This window comes from Lissotriton helveticus, chromosome 1_1 (assembly GCF_964261635.1).
Source record: "Lissotriton helveticus chromosome 1_1, aLisHel1.1, whole genome shotgun sequence".
In the NCBI taxonomy this organism is placed as follows: Eukaryota; Metazoa; Chordata; class Amphibia; order Caudata; family Salamandridae; genus Lissotriton; species Lissotriton helveticus.
This window is the reverse complement of record NC_136057.1, coordinates 1,038,499,892-1,038,517,227: the sequence shown is the minus strand read 5'-3', so window position 1 is coordinate 1,038,517,227 and position 17,336 is coordinate 1,038,499,892. Positions and strand designations below refer to the sequence as shown.

Genomic DNA, 17,336 nt, shown 5'->3' with positions numbered 1-17,336 from the left:
TGTCAGTCTGGAAACTTATAGAGGCGCCTCTATATGAGGAGCGACGAAAGGAAGGTCTATGGGCTTGTGTTTGTAAAGCTCCGTGTCAGTATCTTTTTTCATCTTTTCTAGTGCACTATCAACTGACGGACCAAAAAGATGTTGCTGGTCAAATGGCTGGTTTAAAATACTAGCTTGTACTTCTGGTTTACACCCAGAGATGCGTAACCATGCATGTCTACGCAATAATACCCCTGTGTTTATTGCCCTAGAAGCTGTGTCTGCTGTGTCTAGTGCACACCTTATGGAGGTATTTGTAATGACCTTGCCTTCCTGAATTAGGTCAGAAGCCCTTGTTTTGTATTGCTCTGGCAAGTGTTGCATGAGTGACTCTAACTCATCATAATGAGCTCTGCTCTATCATATCTTGCTAACAAAGCTTGAGTGTTAGCAATCCTCCAGACATTAGCAGCTTGTGAAATAGTACGCTTTCCTGAAGCATCTAAAAGCTTAGACTCTTTGTCATGGGGTGGAGCATCCCCTGTTTGCGAATTTGCTCTTTTTCTCGCATTTGACACTACTAGCGAGTCTAATGGTAACTGTCCTTTAATGTATGCTGGATCAGTTGGAGCTGCTTTGTACTTTTTCTCTAGTCTGGGATCAATTACCCTTGCTCTGACTGGGTCTTTAAATATTTCTGGTGCATGCCTTACCACCCCACTAAGTATTGGAAGTGTGGTTGTGGTTTTATGTGATGACATTAAAGTGTCCATTAGGAAGTCTTCTTCCATTGTATCTGTATGTAGGTTCACTCCATGGAAAGTGGCTGCTCTATGAATGAGCTGCGTAAACCCAATAGTGTCACCTGGGGGAGATGGTCTAGATGGGTATACATCATCTTGTGGTAGATCTGGTGCATTCTAATCTTCCCATGGGTCCCCTGATGGCTCAGGAATATCATCTGGTTCATTAATGTCATCTATGTGCTGCTCACTCTCTATGTCTTGTAAGTAACTATCCTCATCATCTTCATGTTGTGGTACAATACTATGTGTACTAGATGGTGAATGTACAGGAGAAATATGTAGTGGTACTTATCTTTCTGGTGAGGGATCCTCATTGGTGAGGTTTGAGCATGCTTTTTGAGGAACTGGTGGTGTTTTAGGATAGTCCATCGTCCTCTTTTCAGGCACTGAAGTGATATGTCCAGTCTTTGGATTAATATGAAGAGTTTTTTGCTGTGGATCAGGTTTAAAAAGCTTTTCTACTGGCAAATCTTTTTTCGGCGCCGATTTAAATGGTATGGGGCCGAAATGCTTAGGTTTAACAGTGTCCATTGTCTTTGGAACAGTTCTTGGTTTTGGTTCCGAAGATTTCTTCTTAGGATCCGGAGTCTTTGTTTCCGGAGTACGTTTGGATTCGTCTACCTTCGGTGCCGAAGTATGTTTCGGTACCGTAACCTTCTTCGAGTCCACTTTTTTCGGAACCGGGGTGGTTTTTGGTTCGGTAGCTTTGGGAACCTCTTTCGGTGCCGAAGTCGCTTTCGGTCCGACCACTTTCGGTACCGAAGGATGCTTTGGTGCCGGTGTTAATTTGGGTTTAAGGACCTTCTGCTTGTCGGGACCGACAGGTTGACTCAAGCCCGAGTTAACTGGAGGCTTTTTTATATTCTTCGCTGCCGAGCCCGGAGGCGGGGCGTTGGAAGGTTTTGGTCGGTGTGCACTTGGACCCGAAGGTGGAGGTGGAACCGAAGCCTGTCCCGGTATGGGGGGGTGAACAGGGTCGACGTCTGTACTCACGACCTGTTGACCAGCTGGGAGATCTTCATCTTCGGATTGGTCCTCAACTCCAGAAGCTGAATCGTCTGCTTCGGAAGCGATATCTTCTTGCTGTTGTTCTTCGGCATCTACTTCAATTGGAGCCTCGTCTATGATGAGGTCGGGTGTCGACGCAGATGACTGCGCCATTACTCTTCGAGCTCGACGGTCCCGAATTGTTTTCTTGGACCGGAACGAAGCACAGGCCTCACAGTCTCGACTCTCGTGCTCTGGAGAGAAGCAGAGATTGCAAAACTCATGAAGATCAGTGTAAGGGAATTTGTGTCCACACCGAGGGTACTTCTTGAAGCGTGTTCTTTCCATGAGCCAAAGGCCCGATGGCGCAGTTGGGCCCGACGGGCCCGTTGAACGCTGGAATCAAAAAGTAAAGTCTCTGTCCGACGCTGGTAACCGGAATCAAGTTGACCACGATGCCAATGTTATTTTGATTGATTTACGGGTTCGAAAAGAGATCGGTAACGAGACCGAACGATGAACACATCCGAGCCCGATGGCGGAAAAAAACAATCTGAAGATGGAGTCGATGCCAATGCGCAGTATGATCTAAGGGAGGTGTCATCCAACAGACAAAGACTCTTCCAAGACAACAACAAAGTGTAATCATCCGGGCCCACCACCAGATGGTGATCTAATGCAATAGTGTGTGGTCTGCAGGCCATATGCCTCGAACATATTGTTATTGAGGACATTAGTAAGACACCAAAGTCCTCCTGAATATAGAAGCCGGGCTATTGAAGGAGTAGAATCCAGAAAAAAGTTCCCGAGAAAGAAGCAAAATTCAGGGACAAGATGGTAGCAAAGTGGAACATAACGGGGCGAGCAATAAGGTAAAAAAAGCATTGTAACGCACCACTCACTTACAAATGCCTCCTTGGGTGTGGTAATAACAGAAACTAACATAACAGGAAAAAACTCCGGCTCACCTTGAATTGGGAATCTCTGTTAGCAGCCTATAAGCAAACCGCTATGAGGGAGAGAGCAGATTATTATGCTTGTTCGTCCCTCTTTTTCCGAGAATCATGGTGTTCAGATTAAGAAGCACAACTTTTGATAAGGACAATTTCATGATCCTGAAACTGCCATCAACGCGTGCATCTCTAGACAGCTCGGCTCGCAGATCACCCTTCGAGGTTGCAGTAAGCACAGAGGCACCAAGGTGATTCAGGCAGTGCGAGTGCTCAGCAGATGGCTGAGAGCAGGTTCTCAGAACATGCCATCTGACAAGACGAGCAGTGCTAGATCTTTGGCCGCTTCGGGTCCTCCAGTGATCTCTCAGGTCAGTTCTTAACACAGATAACTTGACATTTCGGCACACTGCTCTTCTACTATAGGTTCCAGATGACCTTGGTATCCCTTCTGGTCTCCCGGGATAGGATGCCACAACGAGGCCACTATAGATATCTCTAATCTATCTTGGGGCTCTCATCACAAGGGTAATGTCAGTAGCTCTCTCACTCAATGCCAAGCTAAGGCATGTCTGCTGTGATCAACATCTTGGTAACACTCCACCAAATATTTAGTTTAAGAAAATACCAAAATAGGTTTTCAGTTCATCTTTTATTTACTGATATGTAATATTTAGCATTTTGAACACTGCAGAGACGTTATGTTTTTTCTCACTAAAAACACATTTTGCTAAGTGTTTTAGCAAAACAGTATTGATTTTTAATGTTGACACAATCCACCTCTTGGCAAAGTCTACTACACATCCCCCCGCACACCCATTTTTGACTCAATCACACCTCCACTCAAAAATTATAAAGCCAGACACTTTGAAGACATTATTTCTCAGGTATGGATTTAACACAAATAAATGATTCAGATTGACAGCAATAGCAGCGATTTGTGAAAGCAATGTGATGATCGAGAACTCAACTTTAGAGGAAGGTTGTAAATAACTCTCAGTAGCCTTTGAGGCTACTGTTCGGTCACGGAATGTGTATATATTTACTCAGGTTTCATATTGTGATGTTTAAGACTACATTAAAAATGACCCTGCAAGTATAACTGTACACACCTCCACCTACCACCAACCTCCTAGGCCCATACTTACTGCCTGTTTTTTAATGTAAACATTACAAATTTACCATGCAGAATTAACTGCATGAAACAGAAGGAATTTGCATAACGGTCACATCAAACAAGTAATCTCCGCTTCAGAACGTTGCTTATTGGGAATCGCTAATTGTGTATGATATAGTCATAAAATTATTAACTCAACATAAAATGAACATCATACACCTGAGTTTGCTTAAGGAAGTTCACAGCTGTTCATTTAAAGCAGAAAAAAATGGCTACAAGAAAGCATTCTCTTCTGCAAGCCCCACGATGAAAGATGACAACATTTGCATTACAAGCTGGTCATCTGCTGAATATCGCTCCTGCGCTGTGGCAGCATGAGTAGCCACACGGCCATTGGTTGTCTATATACATCAAGCACTCCGACAACTGATTCCAGGACAGAAAATATTCTCGAGTCACTGATCAGGCTAGCTCAAACAACTCTGCTGAACCCACTGTGTGCAAGGGAGGATTGGGGGCCCAGTTTGTACTGCAAGTAATAAATTAAGAAAAAAGCGTGCCTCTTTTTCAAATGCATTCACAAGGGAACAGGAACACGTGTACTGCCGGTCGTGGTGGTCCTCCTCCTATTCCAGCCATGTCACTGGTAGCAATACCAGAACTTTAATGTTAACTCTGCTTTAAACGCGCATGCCTTTAAAGATTCAACCTACTAGGCTAAGGTAGCAGGATACGGGCCTAATGAAAACTAGACTGAGGCACAGTTATTTTAACAGCTGTGTATTGCGACTAAGAGCAGCACCCACATCAGCAGACTTTGCTGAAGCTGAAGGGGCTATACCACACTTGTCTCACAGCATCCGTGATCTGAGGGCAGAGTCACGGCTGCTTCAAAACCCATGCTTAAAGTTGACCATACAAGAGGAGCAAAGTATTGATACTGAAAGTGTGTTATCATTAAAGCAGAATAAAGGCAATAGAAAAGAGACTGATCAGGCGTGACTGGATGCCCTTTGAAAATGAGGGCTGCGTTTGAGAGTGCACACCATGCCCAGAATAGAACTCCAAAACTAAAGCAGGGATATGTGATTGCACAGCGAGTAAGCTGCTTGGTGCATCTGATCCACACAAAAAAAAACCCACCAAAAATACTACAGAGTGTTTGTTCTACACAACACACCAAAACTTCAGAGGGAGTACAACCTATACAAAGAAACTCAAGGCCCAGTTTGGGAGTAACAGACGCGTAAACAAGAATCGTCTTGGAGAAAGAAATGAGAAACAACTCAAAGCACGGCATATGAAAGGACATACAGAAACACAAGAGGTTTACGACGGAGGACCTTCTTATGAGTGGTGGTTGTCCTCCTGGAGCATTAACTCGAGGAGGATGCTGACTGGCTATTCCAATTAGGCCGGAGCCTCTGGATCCAACATCCTTGGCCCACCAAAACAGGTATGGTTTTACCAGTTGTGGAGCACCTAGTAAAACTGTTACTGGGGCTGCAGGCAGGAGCACATCCTGGTCTCCACCAGACACCTGCAGTATCGCTAAGGGGGTAGGAATCAGGCGGAGAGGGGCTGGACACAATGCCTATTTCCAGCCTACTGCCACCAGCCTCCCACTGATATTTTTCAGCTGCTATTAAGTAGGCCTGAAAATGTTAAAGGATTTATCCGCAGAATCTGGGAAAGACATTGTAGAAGGTTCCAGTATTCCTGGGTCATCAAAATCAAATTTTGGTGCAAGGATACTGTCCGGAACTGGAGATTCTGTTCCCCAGTATCCAAACACCAAAATCCAGCAAACTCACAATCTGAGCCCAAGTTACCGGGCACAGCATCTAAATTAACCCAATTCTCGAGTCTGAGTTCAAAGGAATTCACAGTTCAGAGACATCCCTGAATGCAAAGTATAAATCACATTTTCAATGTACTTACACACAAAAGAACTAGGAGCTAAAATCATGGCCATTCAAATATTAATATTAAGGGATGGCCAATAAGAAGCATTAGTACAAACAACAGAGGAGTTCTAAAAACCTGGGGGAAAAAACAATCACTTTCTACTTCTAAAAGTTATTCTGCATGTTTTCTCCTAATCCACACTCTCCTACCGAATACTACTGCATACACACCACCACCCATCTTCTCTTACTGAAGTACAACCTGTACAAAGAGTTCAAGTACATGTTACGTTTCTTGTGTCTCAGAAAAGCTGAACACACACCACCCATTCACACTATGTTCAACATCCTAGACTACAGGACCAACTTTGCTCCTTTTTAGGTGTACTAAAAAAGACAAAACAAATCCAAACCTCGCATTCCCTTGATTAAGGAATTATCATAACATTCTATTCGAAGCAGGGATTTTAAAAGGTGAACAAAAGGGCCACAGACTCCTACAAATGTAGTTTTTGAAAGTCCACATGTGGGCACTCGCTTTGTAGAATTATAGTTTTCTACAATAAAGTGAAGCATATTTTTTTGCTTATCACCCGAAGAAAACATCTCGGCCTCCTGCGACTGGTGTAATCAGCCTGAAGTGAAGTCTGCATTTAATTATTTAATGTGGGGTCACTGTTTTGAAATGCAACAGCGATTTTAATAAAGAGTCTGAGAAGTATTCATTCCACTTGGCCGAGCTGAAGCAGAGCTCCAGATCTAGCCTACGTACTTGAAGCGGACTTTCTCCTCCATTTCCTCGGGAGGCTCATGAGTGATGAGGTGCACCAACTCCTCCATGCACTCCTGCCGACAGATGAATTCCAGCAGTTTGCGGTTTTGCGCCTTGCACTCCTGTAAGATGTCATCTTCATCCATCAGCTCCTGCAGAGTTACATCTTCTTTATCCAGAAGCTTGTCAATGTGCGACGTGGTGTTCAAATCAAACTTCCAGAACATGGTGATGAGGCACAGCTACCTACAATCCGGAAGAAAAGTAAAGGTTTCAACATTTAAAGCTTTCACTGCCCATAACAAAGACCTCGCCCCCAGCCAAACCTGCAGGGTTACTGTACTCTAATTCCATCCCAATTTCAGATCCTACTCTACCTGTCCTGTCCAATTTAATGTCATAGTGCATTATACTTTAAGCACAAGTCAGCAAGACTAAACAATAATAAATTATGCAGAACACACAAAAACAGAGGTTGATTTGTGGGACAGCAAAAATACCATAAGGCCCATGAAGTCTGCCTGCTTACTGAAATTCGGACTCCATTCATCACCTCTGCCTAAACAAGTCCTGCAGAGAGATAGAACAATGGTCCTTCACATAGATTACAAATATACCATGTACATCGCGAAGTATTGTACAACATTAGGAACGTCTTTCTCCATTTACACAGTAATGTGTACTCTTTTCCAAGCACCTCCATCTCAAGGTTTGGAAAAGACAAAGCCACATAAGTAGATATATGAATAACAATTATAAAGTTACAGCAGCGTAATGGCCCATGTACTATACTCTAAAATGGTAGACTCAACCCCTTTGTTTCTGCTGACTCCGTGACTCAATATTTCACCAACAGCCAATGTTTATATTTGTATCTCATCTTTGCAGAAAATTAGGTATACAAGTGTGGGCTGTCTTGAAAAAGGATTTTCAGAATTGAACAGTACAAAGTTTGCTAGAGAAGTGGTAGTTACTCCGTTAATATGTAATGGAGTTACAAATGCTGTGAGGTAATACGTTATTAATAGCCTTGAATGCCAATATCAGCCATTGGCAGCAAGTCCATTTTCTGCAGAAAACCTGACTAAATCATGGTAACAAGCAGAAGTAAGCATGTGGTTGTTTAGGGTTCGGTTGGCAATATAGGAACGTTATGCAGTGGGAGGAGAGGGTTCTTGGGAGTTCCACTTCTAGACTATTACATTATTAATTACATTAAAGTTCAAACAAGCTGACTGGTGCTTTACATATGTGAAGTTGAGTGAATAGACAGATTCAACAAATATTTCGCATAAGGCGGTAATAAAGGACTCTAGAGGCACTGATGGATTAAAGAGAAAGCTACCGTTTCTGATAGAGGAAGCAAAGGACAGCAAGTCTGGGAGAAATAGGATTAAGTTGGATCAGGACACAGGTGCAGGGGATAAAAGAAAATAGAGGACCTCTGGTTTTTGAGAGTCCAGACTGAAGAACCTCTTTGGCTGCCATCAGTAGAATATCAGTAAGTCAGTTGGATAAATATTCTTGGAGCTGGGGAGTAAGATTTGGAAGCGAGAAAAACATTTGTGTGTCATCAGAATTGACGATGGTAACAGGAAACCAAAGGAGGAGATGATGGCACCAAAAGAGAGGATACATAGAGATAGAAAAGAGGGTCCAGACCTGATCGTTGTGGTACGCCTATCCCAAGTTGTGGTTTGGAAGTTGTCCATGTGGTAGTTCGTGCTACCAACAGCGGTCACAGAGAAAAGAAGCAAATAACTTAAGGGCTGAATCAGTGATACAGAAGGTATTAAGGGAGGCTGTAAAGGTAGGATGATCAACAGAATTGAAGGGCGTACAGAAGTCAAAAAGTTAAAAGATAAGAGGAAAGGCGATTATGTGGAAAAGAACTTCAGAACCATCATATGGGTATTAATCATATTCTAATAGCTACAAAACAGTGATGATTGAACTGATGTGGTGAAGGTTGAAAAGTGCGAGGGTAGCCTCAGTTGAGTGTGGTGCTTGGACTCTACACTGAAATGTACTGAAAAGGTTGTTCAATATTAGTTCTTATTGGAGATGAGTGAAGTGTAGCCGTGCCAGAATTTTGAAAAGAAAGGAAACTGCAATACAGGGAGACAGTTGGAAGGTAGAGATGGGACTGCATTACGTTTACAGCAGGAAAACAGATAGGGCTCTATGCCAAATGTAAAGGAGTGAGAGAAAGAGCTTTGGAGAGAGAGCAAGGGGTTTGTGGACGGAAAGAAATATGGAGTGCGTGAGTGTCTGTAGATTTGACGGACTGACTGATAAGAGTATAATGAACATACTTTTACCTTTATGCAGAACTGGATACAGCTTCAGTCAAGTGGTCTTCTATAAGGTCAGGGGCACATTTTGCATTGTTCCAATTCCAGACCCATCACAGCAACCGTACAAGACTTCATGCAAAGGACCACTGATGTGGTCTGAAACAGAGCAAAAAAAGAGGATCAACACAAATACAATTGTAATAGATGAATTGTTAGATCCAAATACAATTGCATAAAAGAAGGATTAAAAAACGACAGCTGAAATGGGCAAATACATTTATCATAGAAAAGTAGAGCTATTTGAATGGCGTTGTCTAATGTTCATATCTACTTTGAAGATAGTGTTACATTCTCAAAGGTTGGTGCACCAGTGCCACTGAAACAAAATGTGCAACTGTTACCATACAAGAGAGAGGCATACAGGTCAAACTGGCAAAATCTAAACAATCTACAAATAGGAAAAACCACACACAGCCTTCTATCATCACAGAGCACATTGGTGAAGGAACAACGATTCCTTGCATAACAGTCATTTAGGATCAACAGATTTATCCTACTGTTTTATGCTACAGACTACACCCTTAGCCTCCTAAAACTTTAATCCTTCAGTTTCTGCACCTGCCTGGCACAAGTTTGTTGCCAATGCTTTGCTTTTCAGCAAAAAGAAAAAACGCTTGGCTGCCGATATTGAACTGTAGCATAAAAAAGGAAAACAAGAACAAGCATTGGAAATGCAATAGGGCTCGCATTAGGAAAGTTTGAGCTATTGCTCTTATAAATGATTTTTTTTTATTTATGTGTTATTTTTTAAAATAGCTAAATTAATAGCTTCGTCATTTACAATGCCAATAGTTCTAACTTTCGCAAACACCTATAGCATTTGTAATGCAACATGTTTTGTATTTACGTGACTTAGATGTATTGATATTACAAATAACAATGGCTTTTAATTTTTTTAAATAATTAATACTTAAATAATTTATTTAATTTGTAATGGCAATAGCTTAAACTTTTGTAAATAACTTGTGAAGATTATGTTCAGTGTTTTTTATTGTGACGAAAATCCAAGAACAGAAGTGAAATATTAACATCTTTTTGTGATTTGTAATAAAGCAAGAAAGCTTGAAAACAGCTTTAAACATTGAAAGAACATATTTGAACCAGTGATGCTGTGGTTGCGCTGAGTGATGCTGTGGTTGCGCTGAGTGATGCTGTGGTTGCGCTGAGTGATGCTGTGGTTGCGCTGAGTGATGCTGTGGAGGTACTGAGTGATGCTGTGGTTGTGCTGAGTGATGTGTGCATTGGTGGAGCTTAGTGGGTGCATTGGTGGAGCTGTGTGGTGGGTGCATTGGTGGAGCTTAGTTAGAGCATCGGTGGAGCTGTGTGGTGGGTGCATCTGTGGAGCTGTGTGGTGGGTGCCTTGGTGGAGCTGTATGGTGGGTGCCTCGGTGGAGCTGTGTGGTGGGTGCATCGGTGGAGCTGTGTCGGTGGAGCTGGGTGGTGGGTGCCTCGGTGGAGCTGTGTGGTGGGTGCCTCGGTGGAGCTGTGTGGTGGGTGCATCGGTGGAGCTGTGTGGTGGGTGCATCGGTGGAGCTGTGTGGTGGGTGCCTTGGTGGAGCTGTGTGGTGGGTGCCTCGGTGGAGCTGTGTGGTGGGTGCATTGGTGGAGCTGGGCGGTGGGTGCATCGGTGGAGCTGTGTCGGTGGAGCTGGGTGGTGGGTGCATCGGTGGAGCTGGGTGGTGGCTGCATCGGTGGAGCTGTGTGGTGGCTGCATCGGTGGAGCAGTGTGGTGGCTGCATCCGTGGAGCTGTGTGGTGGGTGCATCGGTGAAGGTGGGTCGTTCAGTGGAGCTGTGTGGTGGGTGCATCAGTGGAGCTGTGTAGGTGGAGCTGTGTGGTGGGTGCATCGGTGAGGCTGTGTGCTGGGTGCATTGGTGGAGATGTGTGGTGGGTGCATTGGTGGAGCTGTGTGGTGGGTGCATCGGTGGAGCTGTGTGGTGGGTGCATCGGTGGAGCTGTGTGGTGGGTGCATCGGTGGAGCTCTGTGGTGGGTGCATCGGTAACGCTGTGTGGTGGGTGCATTGGTGGAGCTTAGTGGGTGCATTGGTGGAGCTGTGTGGTGGGTGCATTGGTGGAGCTTAGTTGGAGCATCGGTGGAGCTGTGTGGTGGGTGCATCGGTGGAGCTGTGTGGTGGGTGCCTCGGCGGAGCTGTGTGGTGGGTGCCTCGGCAGAGTTGTGTGGTGGGTGGAGCTGGGTGGTGGGTGTATCGGTGGAGCTGTGTGGTGGGTGCATCGATGGAGCTGTGTGGTGGGTGCATCGGTGGAGCTGTGTGGTGGGTGCATCAGTGGAGCTGTGTAGGTGGAGCTGTGTGGTGGGTGCATCGGTGAGGCTGTGTGCTGGGTGCATTGGTGGAGATGTGTGGTGGGTGCATTGGTGGAGCTGTGTGGTGGGTGCATCGGTGGAGCTGTGTGGTGGGTGCATCGGTGGAGCTGTGTGGTGGGTGCATCGGTGGAGCTCTGTGGTGGGTGCATCGGTAACGCTGTGTGGTGGGTGCATTGGTGGAGCTTAGTGGGTGCATTGGTGGAGCTGTGTGGTGGGTGCATTGGTGGAGCTTAGTTGGAGCATCGGTGGAGCTGTGTGGTGGGTGCATCGGTGGAGCTGTGTGGTGGGTGCCTCGGCGGAGCTGTGTGGTGGGTGCCTCGGCAGAGTTGTGTGGTGGGTGGAGCTGGGTGGTGGGTGTATCGGTGGAGCTGTGTGGTGGGTGCATCGATGGAGCTGTGTGGTGGGTGCATCGGTGGAGCTGTGTGGTGGGTGCATCGGTGGAGCTGTGTGGTGGGTGCATCGGTGGAGCTGTGTGGTGGGTGCCTCGGTGGAGCTGTGTGGTGGGTGCCTCGGTGGAGCTGTGTGGTGGGTGCCTCGGTGGAGCTGTGTGGTGGGTGCCTCGGTGGAGCTGTGTGGTGGGTGCCTCGGTGGAGCTGTGTGGTGGGTGCATCGGTGGAGCTGTGTGGTGGGTGCATCGGTGGAGCTGTGTGGTGGGTGCATCGGTGGAGCTGTGTGGTGGGTGCCTCGGTGGAGCTGTATGGTGGGTGCCTCGGTGGAGCTGTATGGTGGGTGCCTCGGTGGAGCTGTATGGTGGGTGCCTCGGTGGAGCTGTATGGTGGGTGCCTCGGTGGAGCTGTATGGTGGGTGCCTCGGTGGAGCTGTATGGTGGGTGCCTCGGTGGAGCTGTATGGTGGGTGCCTCGGTGGAGCTGTGGGGTGGGTGCCTCGGTGGAGCTGTGTGGTGGGTGCCTCGGTGGAGCTGTGTGGTGGGTGCATCGGTGGAGTTGTGTGGTGGGTGCATCGGTGGAGCTGTGTCGGTGGAGGTGGGTAGTGGGTGCATCGGTGGAGCTGGGTGGTGGGTGCATCGGTGTAGCTGTGTCGGTGGAGCTGTGTGGTGGGTCGTTAGGTGGAGCTGTGTGGTGGGTCGTTCGGTGGAGCTGTGTGGTGGGTGCCTCGGTGGAGCTGTGTGGTGGGTGCATCGGTGGAGCTGTGTGGTGGGTGCATCGGTGGAGCTGTGTAGGTGGAGCTGTGTGGTGGGTGCATCGGTGGAGCTGTGTGGTGGGTGCCTCGGTGGAGCTCTGTGATGGGTGCATCGGTGAAGCTGTGTGGTGGGTGCATCGGTGGAGCTTAGTGGGTGCATTGGTGGAGCTGTGTGGTGGGTGCATTGGTGGAGCTTAGTTGGAGCATCGGTGGAGCTGTGTGGTGGGTGCATCGGTGGAGCTGTGTGGTGGGTGCATCGGTGGAGCTGTGTCGTTGGAGCTGTGTGGTGGGTGCATCGGTGGAGCTGGGTGGTGGGTGCATCGGTGGAGCTGTGTGGTGGGTGCATCGGTGGAGCTGTGTAGGTGGAGCTGTGTGGTGGGTGCCTCGGTGGAGCTGTGTGGTGGGTGCCTCGGTGGAGCTGTGTGGTGGGTGCATCGGTGGAGCTGTGTGGTGGGTGCATCGGTGGAGCTGTGTGGTGGGTGCCTCGGTGGAGCTGTGTGGTGGGTGCCTCGGTGGAGCTGTGTGGTGGGTGCTTCGGTGGAGCTGTGTGGTGGGTGCATTGGTGGAGGTTAGTTGGAGCATCGGTGGAGCTGTGTGGTGGGTGCATTGGTGGAGCTGTGTGGTGGGTGCATCGGTGCAGCTGTGTCGTTGGAGCTGTGTGGTGGGTGCATCGGTGGAGCTGGGTGGTGGGTGCATCGGTGGAGCTGTGTGGTGGGTGCATCGGTGGAGCTGTGTGGTGGGTGCATCAGTGGAGCTGTGTCATTGGAGCTGTGTGCTGGGTGCATCAGTGGAGCTGTGTGGTGGGTGCATCGGTGGAGCTGTGTGGTGGGTGCATCGGTGGAGCTGTGTGGTGGGTGCATCGGTGGAGCTGTGTGGTGGGTGCCTCGGTGGAGCTGTGTGGTGGGTGCCTCGGTGGAGCTGTGTGGGGGGTGCATCGGTGGAGCTGTGTGGGGGGTGCATCGGTGGAGCTGTGTGGTGGGTGCATCGGTGGAGCTGTGTGGTGGGTGCCTCGGTGGAGCTGTGTGGTGGGTGCCTCGGTGGAGCTGTGTGGTGGGTGCCTCGGTGGAGCTGTGTGGTGGGTGCATCGGTGGAGCTGGGTGGTGGGTGCCTTGGTGGAGCTGTATGGTGGGTGCCTCGGTGGAGCTCTCTGATGGGTGCATCGGTGAAGCTGTGTGGTGGGTGCATCGGTGGAGCTGGGTGGTGGGTGCCTTGGTGGAGCTGGGTGGTGGGTGCCTTGGTGGAGCTCTCTGATGGGTGCATCGGTGAAGCTGTGTGGTGGGTGCATCGGTGGAGCTTAGTGGGCGCATTGGTGGAGCTGTGTGGTGGGTGCATCGGTGGAGCTGTGTGGTGGGTGCATCGGTGGAGCTGTGTAGGTGGGACTGTGTGGTGGGTGCATCGGTGGAGCTGTGTGGTGGGTGCATTGGTGGAGTTGTGTGGTGGGTGCATTGGTGGAGCTGTGTGGTGGGTGCATTGGTGGAGCTGTGTGGTGGGTGCATTGGTGGAGCTGTGTGGTGGGTGCATTGGTGGAGCTGTGTGGTGGGTGCATTGGTGGAGCTGTGTGGTGGGTGCATCGGTGGAGCTGGGTGGTGGGTGCATCGGTGGAGCTGTGTCGTTGGAGCTGTGTGGTGGGTGCATCGGTGGAGCTGGGTGGTGGGTGCATCGGTGGAGCTGTGTGGTGGGTGCATTGGTGGAGCTGTGTGGTGGGTGCATCGGTGGAGCTGTGTGGTGGGTGCATCGGTGGAGCTGTGTCGTTGGAGCTGTGTGGTGGGTGCATCGGTGGAGCTGTGTGGTGGGTGCATCGGTGAAGCTGTGTGGTGGGTGCATCGGTGGAGCTTAGTGGGCGCATTGGTGGAGCTGTGTGGTGGGTGCATTGGTGGAGCTGTGTGGTGGGTGCATCGGTGGAGCTGTGTAGGTGGGACTGTGTGGTGGGTGCATCGGTGGAGCTGTGTGGTGGGTGCATTGGTGGAGTTGTGTGGTGGGTGCATTGGTGGAGCTGTGTGGTGGGTGCATTGGTGGAGCTGTGTGGTGGGTGCATTGGTGGAGCTGTGTGGTGGGTGCATTGGTGGAGCTGTGTGGTGGGTGCCTCGGTGGAGCTGTGTGGTGGGTGCCTCGGTGGAGCTGTGTGGTGGGTGCCTCGGTGGAGCTGTGTGGTGGGTGCCTCGGTGGAGCTGTGTGGTGGGTGCCTCGGTGGAGCTGTGTGGTGGGTGCCTCGGTGGAGCTCTGTGATGGATGCATCGGTGGAGCTGTGTGGTGGGTGCATTGGTGGAGCTGTGTGGTGGGTGCATTGGTGGAGCTGTGTGGTGGGTGCATTGGTGGAGCTTAGTTGGAGCATCGGTGGAGCTGTGTGGTGGGTGCATCGGTTGAGCTGTGTGGTGGGTGCATCAGTGGAGCTGTGTGGTGGGTGCATCAGTGGAGCTGTGTGGTGGGTGCATCAGTGGAGCTGTGTCATTGGAGTTGTGTGCTGGTGCATCAGTGGAGCTGTGTGGTGGGTGCATCGGTGGAGCTGTGTGGTGGGTGCATCGGTGGAGCTGTGTGGTGGGTGCATCGGTGGAGCTGTGTGGTGGGTGCATCGGTGGAGCTGTGTGGTGGGTGCATCGGTGGAGCTGTGTCTTTCGGTAGGGAGTCACAAAATTTCGTCAAGAGGGGAAATTATTTACCGGCGGAGAATATAGACATTTTACATCATCTTGGGCCAGAGAAATTGTGATGTTGGGCACGAAAAGTTTCTGAAATGCACATTTTTCTTCAAACCATTTAGGTTCTGAGGCACAATATTTATTTTCAGGAACTGGAGGAGGCCTCTTTGTTAAAAAGAAAAAAAAGTTTAACACGTTTGTCTTTACACCTGTACTTCCACCTATCAACGCTAAACGGTACTGTTGGCACAGTGAACACAGACATAAATTACAATATGCCGTTGATGAGTTTCCAGCAAAAGCGAATATGTCATTCTCAAATGTCTCGGTCTGAAAATGCTGTTGAATTAATTCAGCAATAAAACTGAAAAATGTAGAGGAAGACAGGATGATATCTGCCAATATCCATATGTGGGATGATGTCAGATTGATACATTGTCGCCTGGGAAGATAAATTGGGCGACGGATTGGAGATGTGTCGGACACCTGTGGGGAAGCATCCCTTTCCAGTTCTCCATTCCATTTTGAATGATAGATGTTGGTTTCTGATCACTTAAGATGTATGGTGGTCAGATTTCTTAAAAGCAAAAATCAGGCCATAACAGACATAAAATTAGGACTACAGTTTTGCCACAGTCGGATGGTACGGAATGACCTAATTGACAGCACCTACCGTCATGGAAAACTGACATCGATGATAAACAAAGGTATCAAAGTTCGCTTTTTGTGGGTACTTTCCAGGGGAAGATTAAGTGCAACGTAGAAACACGGTATCTGTGTTACTTATATTGTTTTTTTGATGACTGCTGCGAACTGGTCCTGCACGAGTTCCGGAGAAGAGTTGCTTCCTTTTGTGCTTAAATCTCCCCTCTTTGAAATGTGAGACAAGTGGTGCATTTACCGAAATTTATCAGGACGGACTTGAACGACAAAGACTGTCAGTGCAAATCAAGGGTGTGTTATAAATCAGACCTAAAATCCTCTCAAGCCGTATATTCCGTTTATCATGCATGGAAGTCTACAATCCCTAAATAAAACGCCTGTCTCTAATTTCTTTATACCTCAAAGAAACAAGTTAAACAAGTTTTAAAAGGATACACGGCCTGCGGCCGTGAAACTGAAAGTACGGCCGGCCGGCCGTGAATAATTAGGGGGTGAGAAATGCGCTGGGAGGGCTGCCTTTGATGTAGTAATGCGAGGCAGGCAGGCAGGCGGCTGGTGGCATTGTGCACGCGCTTTTTAGGGCTTGCGCTTGCGCAATGACCTAAAAAGCACATGCACTGCATGCAATCGCCAGTGGAATCGCCAGTGGTGGTTAACCTCTGTTTAAGCCACAATAGAGCTTCGCCAGCTATGCGCTGAAGCGCATCAGCAGGCGAGCCCTAAAAAACAAGCATTTACAATGCAATGGTTTCGCCTTTGGAAAAGTTAGAGCTATTGGCATTGTAAATGACAAAATTTGTATTTATGTGTTGGTTTTGAAAACAGATAAATAAATGGCATTGTCATTTACATTGCCATGTGCTTAATCTCTCGCAAATGTGAGACCTATTGTGCGGTCTACGTCCATAATATCAGGACATGATACAACTATTGTTGACTTTAGGGCAAGTCCTCAAGAGGTACCAGAATAAGAAATTACAATGTCTGTGTACTTTGGATGAATACCTTTTATAGAACATTATTGTGTGTCATTGTCATAAAATGCTATAGACCCCTTAAGGTATTGTCTACACTTTCCCTTTTCAGTGCCACCAATGAAAGCAGCCACTCGCACCCCATCCTTCAACATTTCTCATTGGAAATGGGAACTGACAGACTTGTCTTAACTCCCTGCCACCTACTGTTTGGGATGCCAACTTGGGGATGTGCAGGCCGTGTAGAAAGATGGGAGTGCGTTTTTCGGTGTCCACAAGTAGCAAGTGTCCACAGTCAAACTGCAGCACATCAGGTAAAGGAAGGTGGCATTGTTTCTGTCTCCGGAAGAGGGCAGTTTTATCAGCTGGGCATAAAGCAACAATGCAGTACTTGGAGAGGACAAGTGGTCTTGACAGTTGGCCCCTTGTTGCTTGCCAGGCTAGAGTGCTTCCCACTTACTCCAAAGTAGATCTCAAAACATTAATAACTGAATATATAGGTGCTCCGAGGTCATTGTCACCAGTTTGCAGCCAACTACCAAATTTGACTATGAATGCAAATCTACCTTTATGTGCATCCTAGACGTGGAAGTTTTGTTTCCCACCCACAGCTTAACACAATCCGAGCCAATGGCCAGAACTTGGCACCAGCTGTTATTTCCGGATGCTCTGACTATTACAATGGTGATTTGCAGTATCCTTCGATTATTATTTGCAGTTCAGCAAT

General features: G+C 48.0%; 1 protein-coding gene across 2 annotated transcripts in view; it reads right to left on the bottom strand.

The window, feature by feature from the left end:
* The window catches only part of PPP6R2 (protein phosphatase 6 regulatory subunit 2), a 744,860-nt gene that overhangs the window by 573,736 nt on the left and 153,788 nt on the right, over nucleotides 1-17,336 (bottom strand). For both annotated transcript variants that reach the window (XM_078677857.1, XM_078677853.1), the window contains exons 3-4: nucleotides 8,840-8,971; nucleotides 6,519-6,764 (exon numbers count right to left, since the gene is read on the bottom strand). In XM_078677857.1, the coding sequence (XP_078533983.1) occupies nucleotides 6,519-6,745 (227 nt within the window). In that variant the 5' untranslated portion in view covers nucleotides 6,746-6,764; nucleotides 8,840-8,971. The remainder of the gene's footprint in view (nucleotides 1-6,518; nucleotides 6,765-8,839; nucleotides 8,972-17,336) is intronic.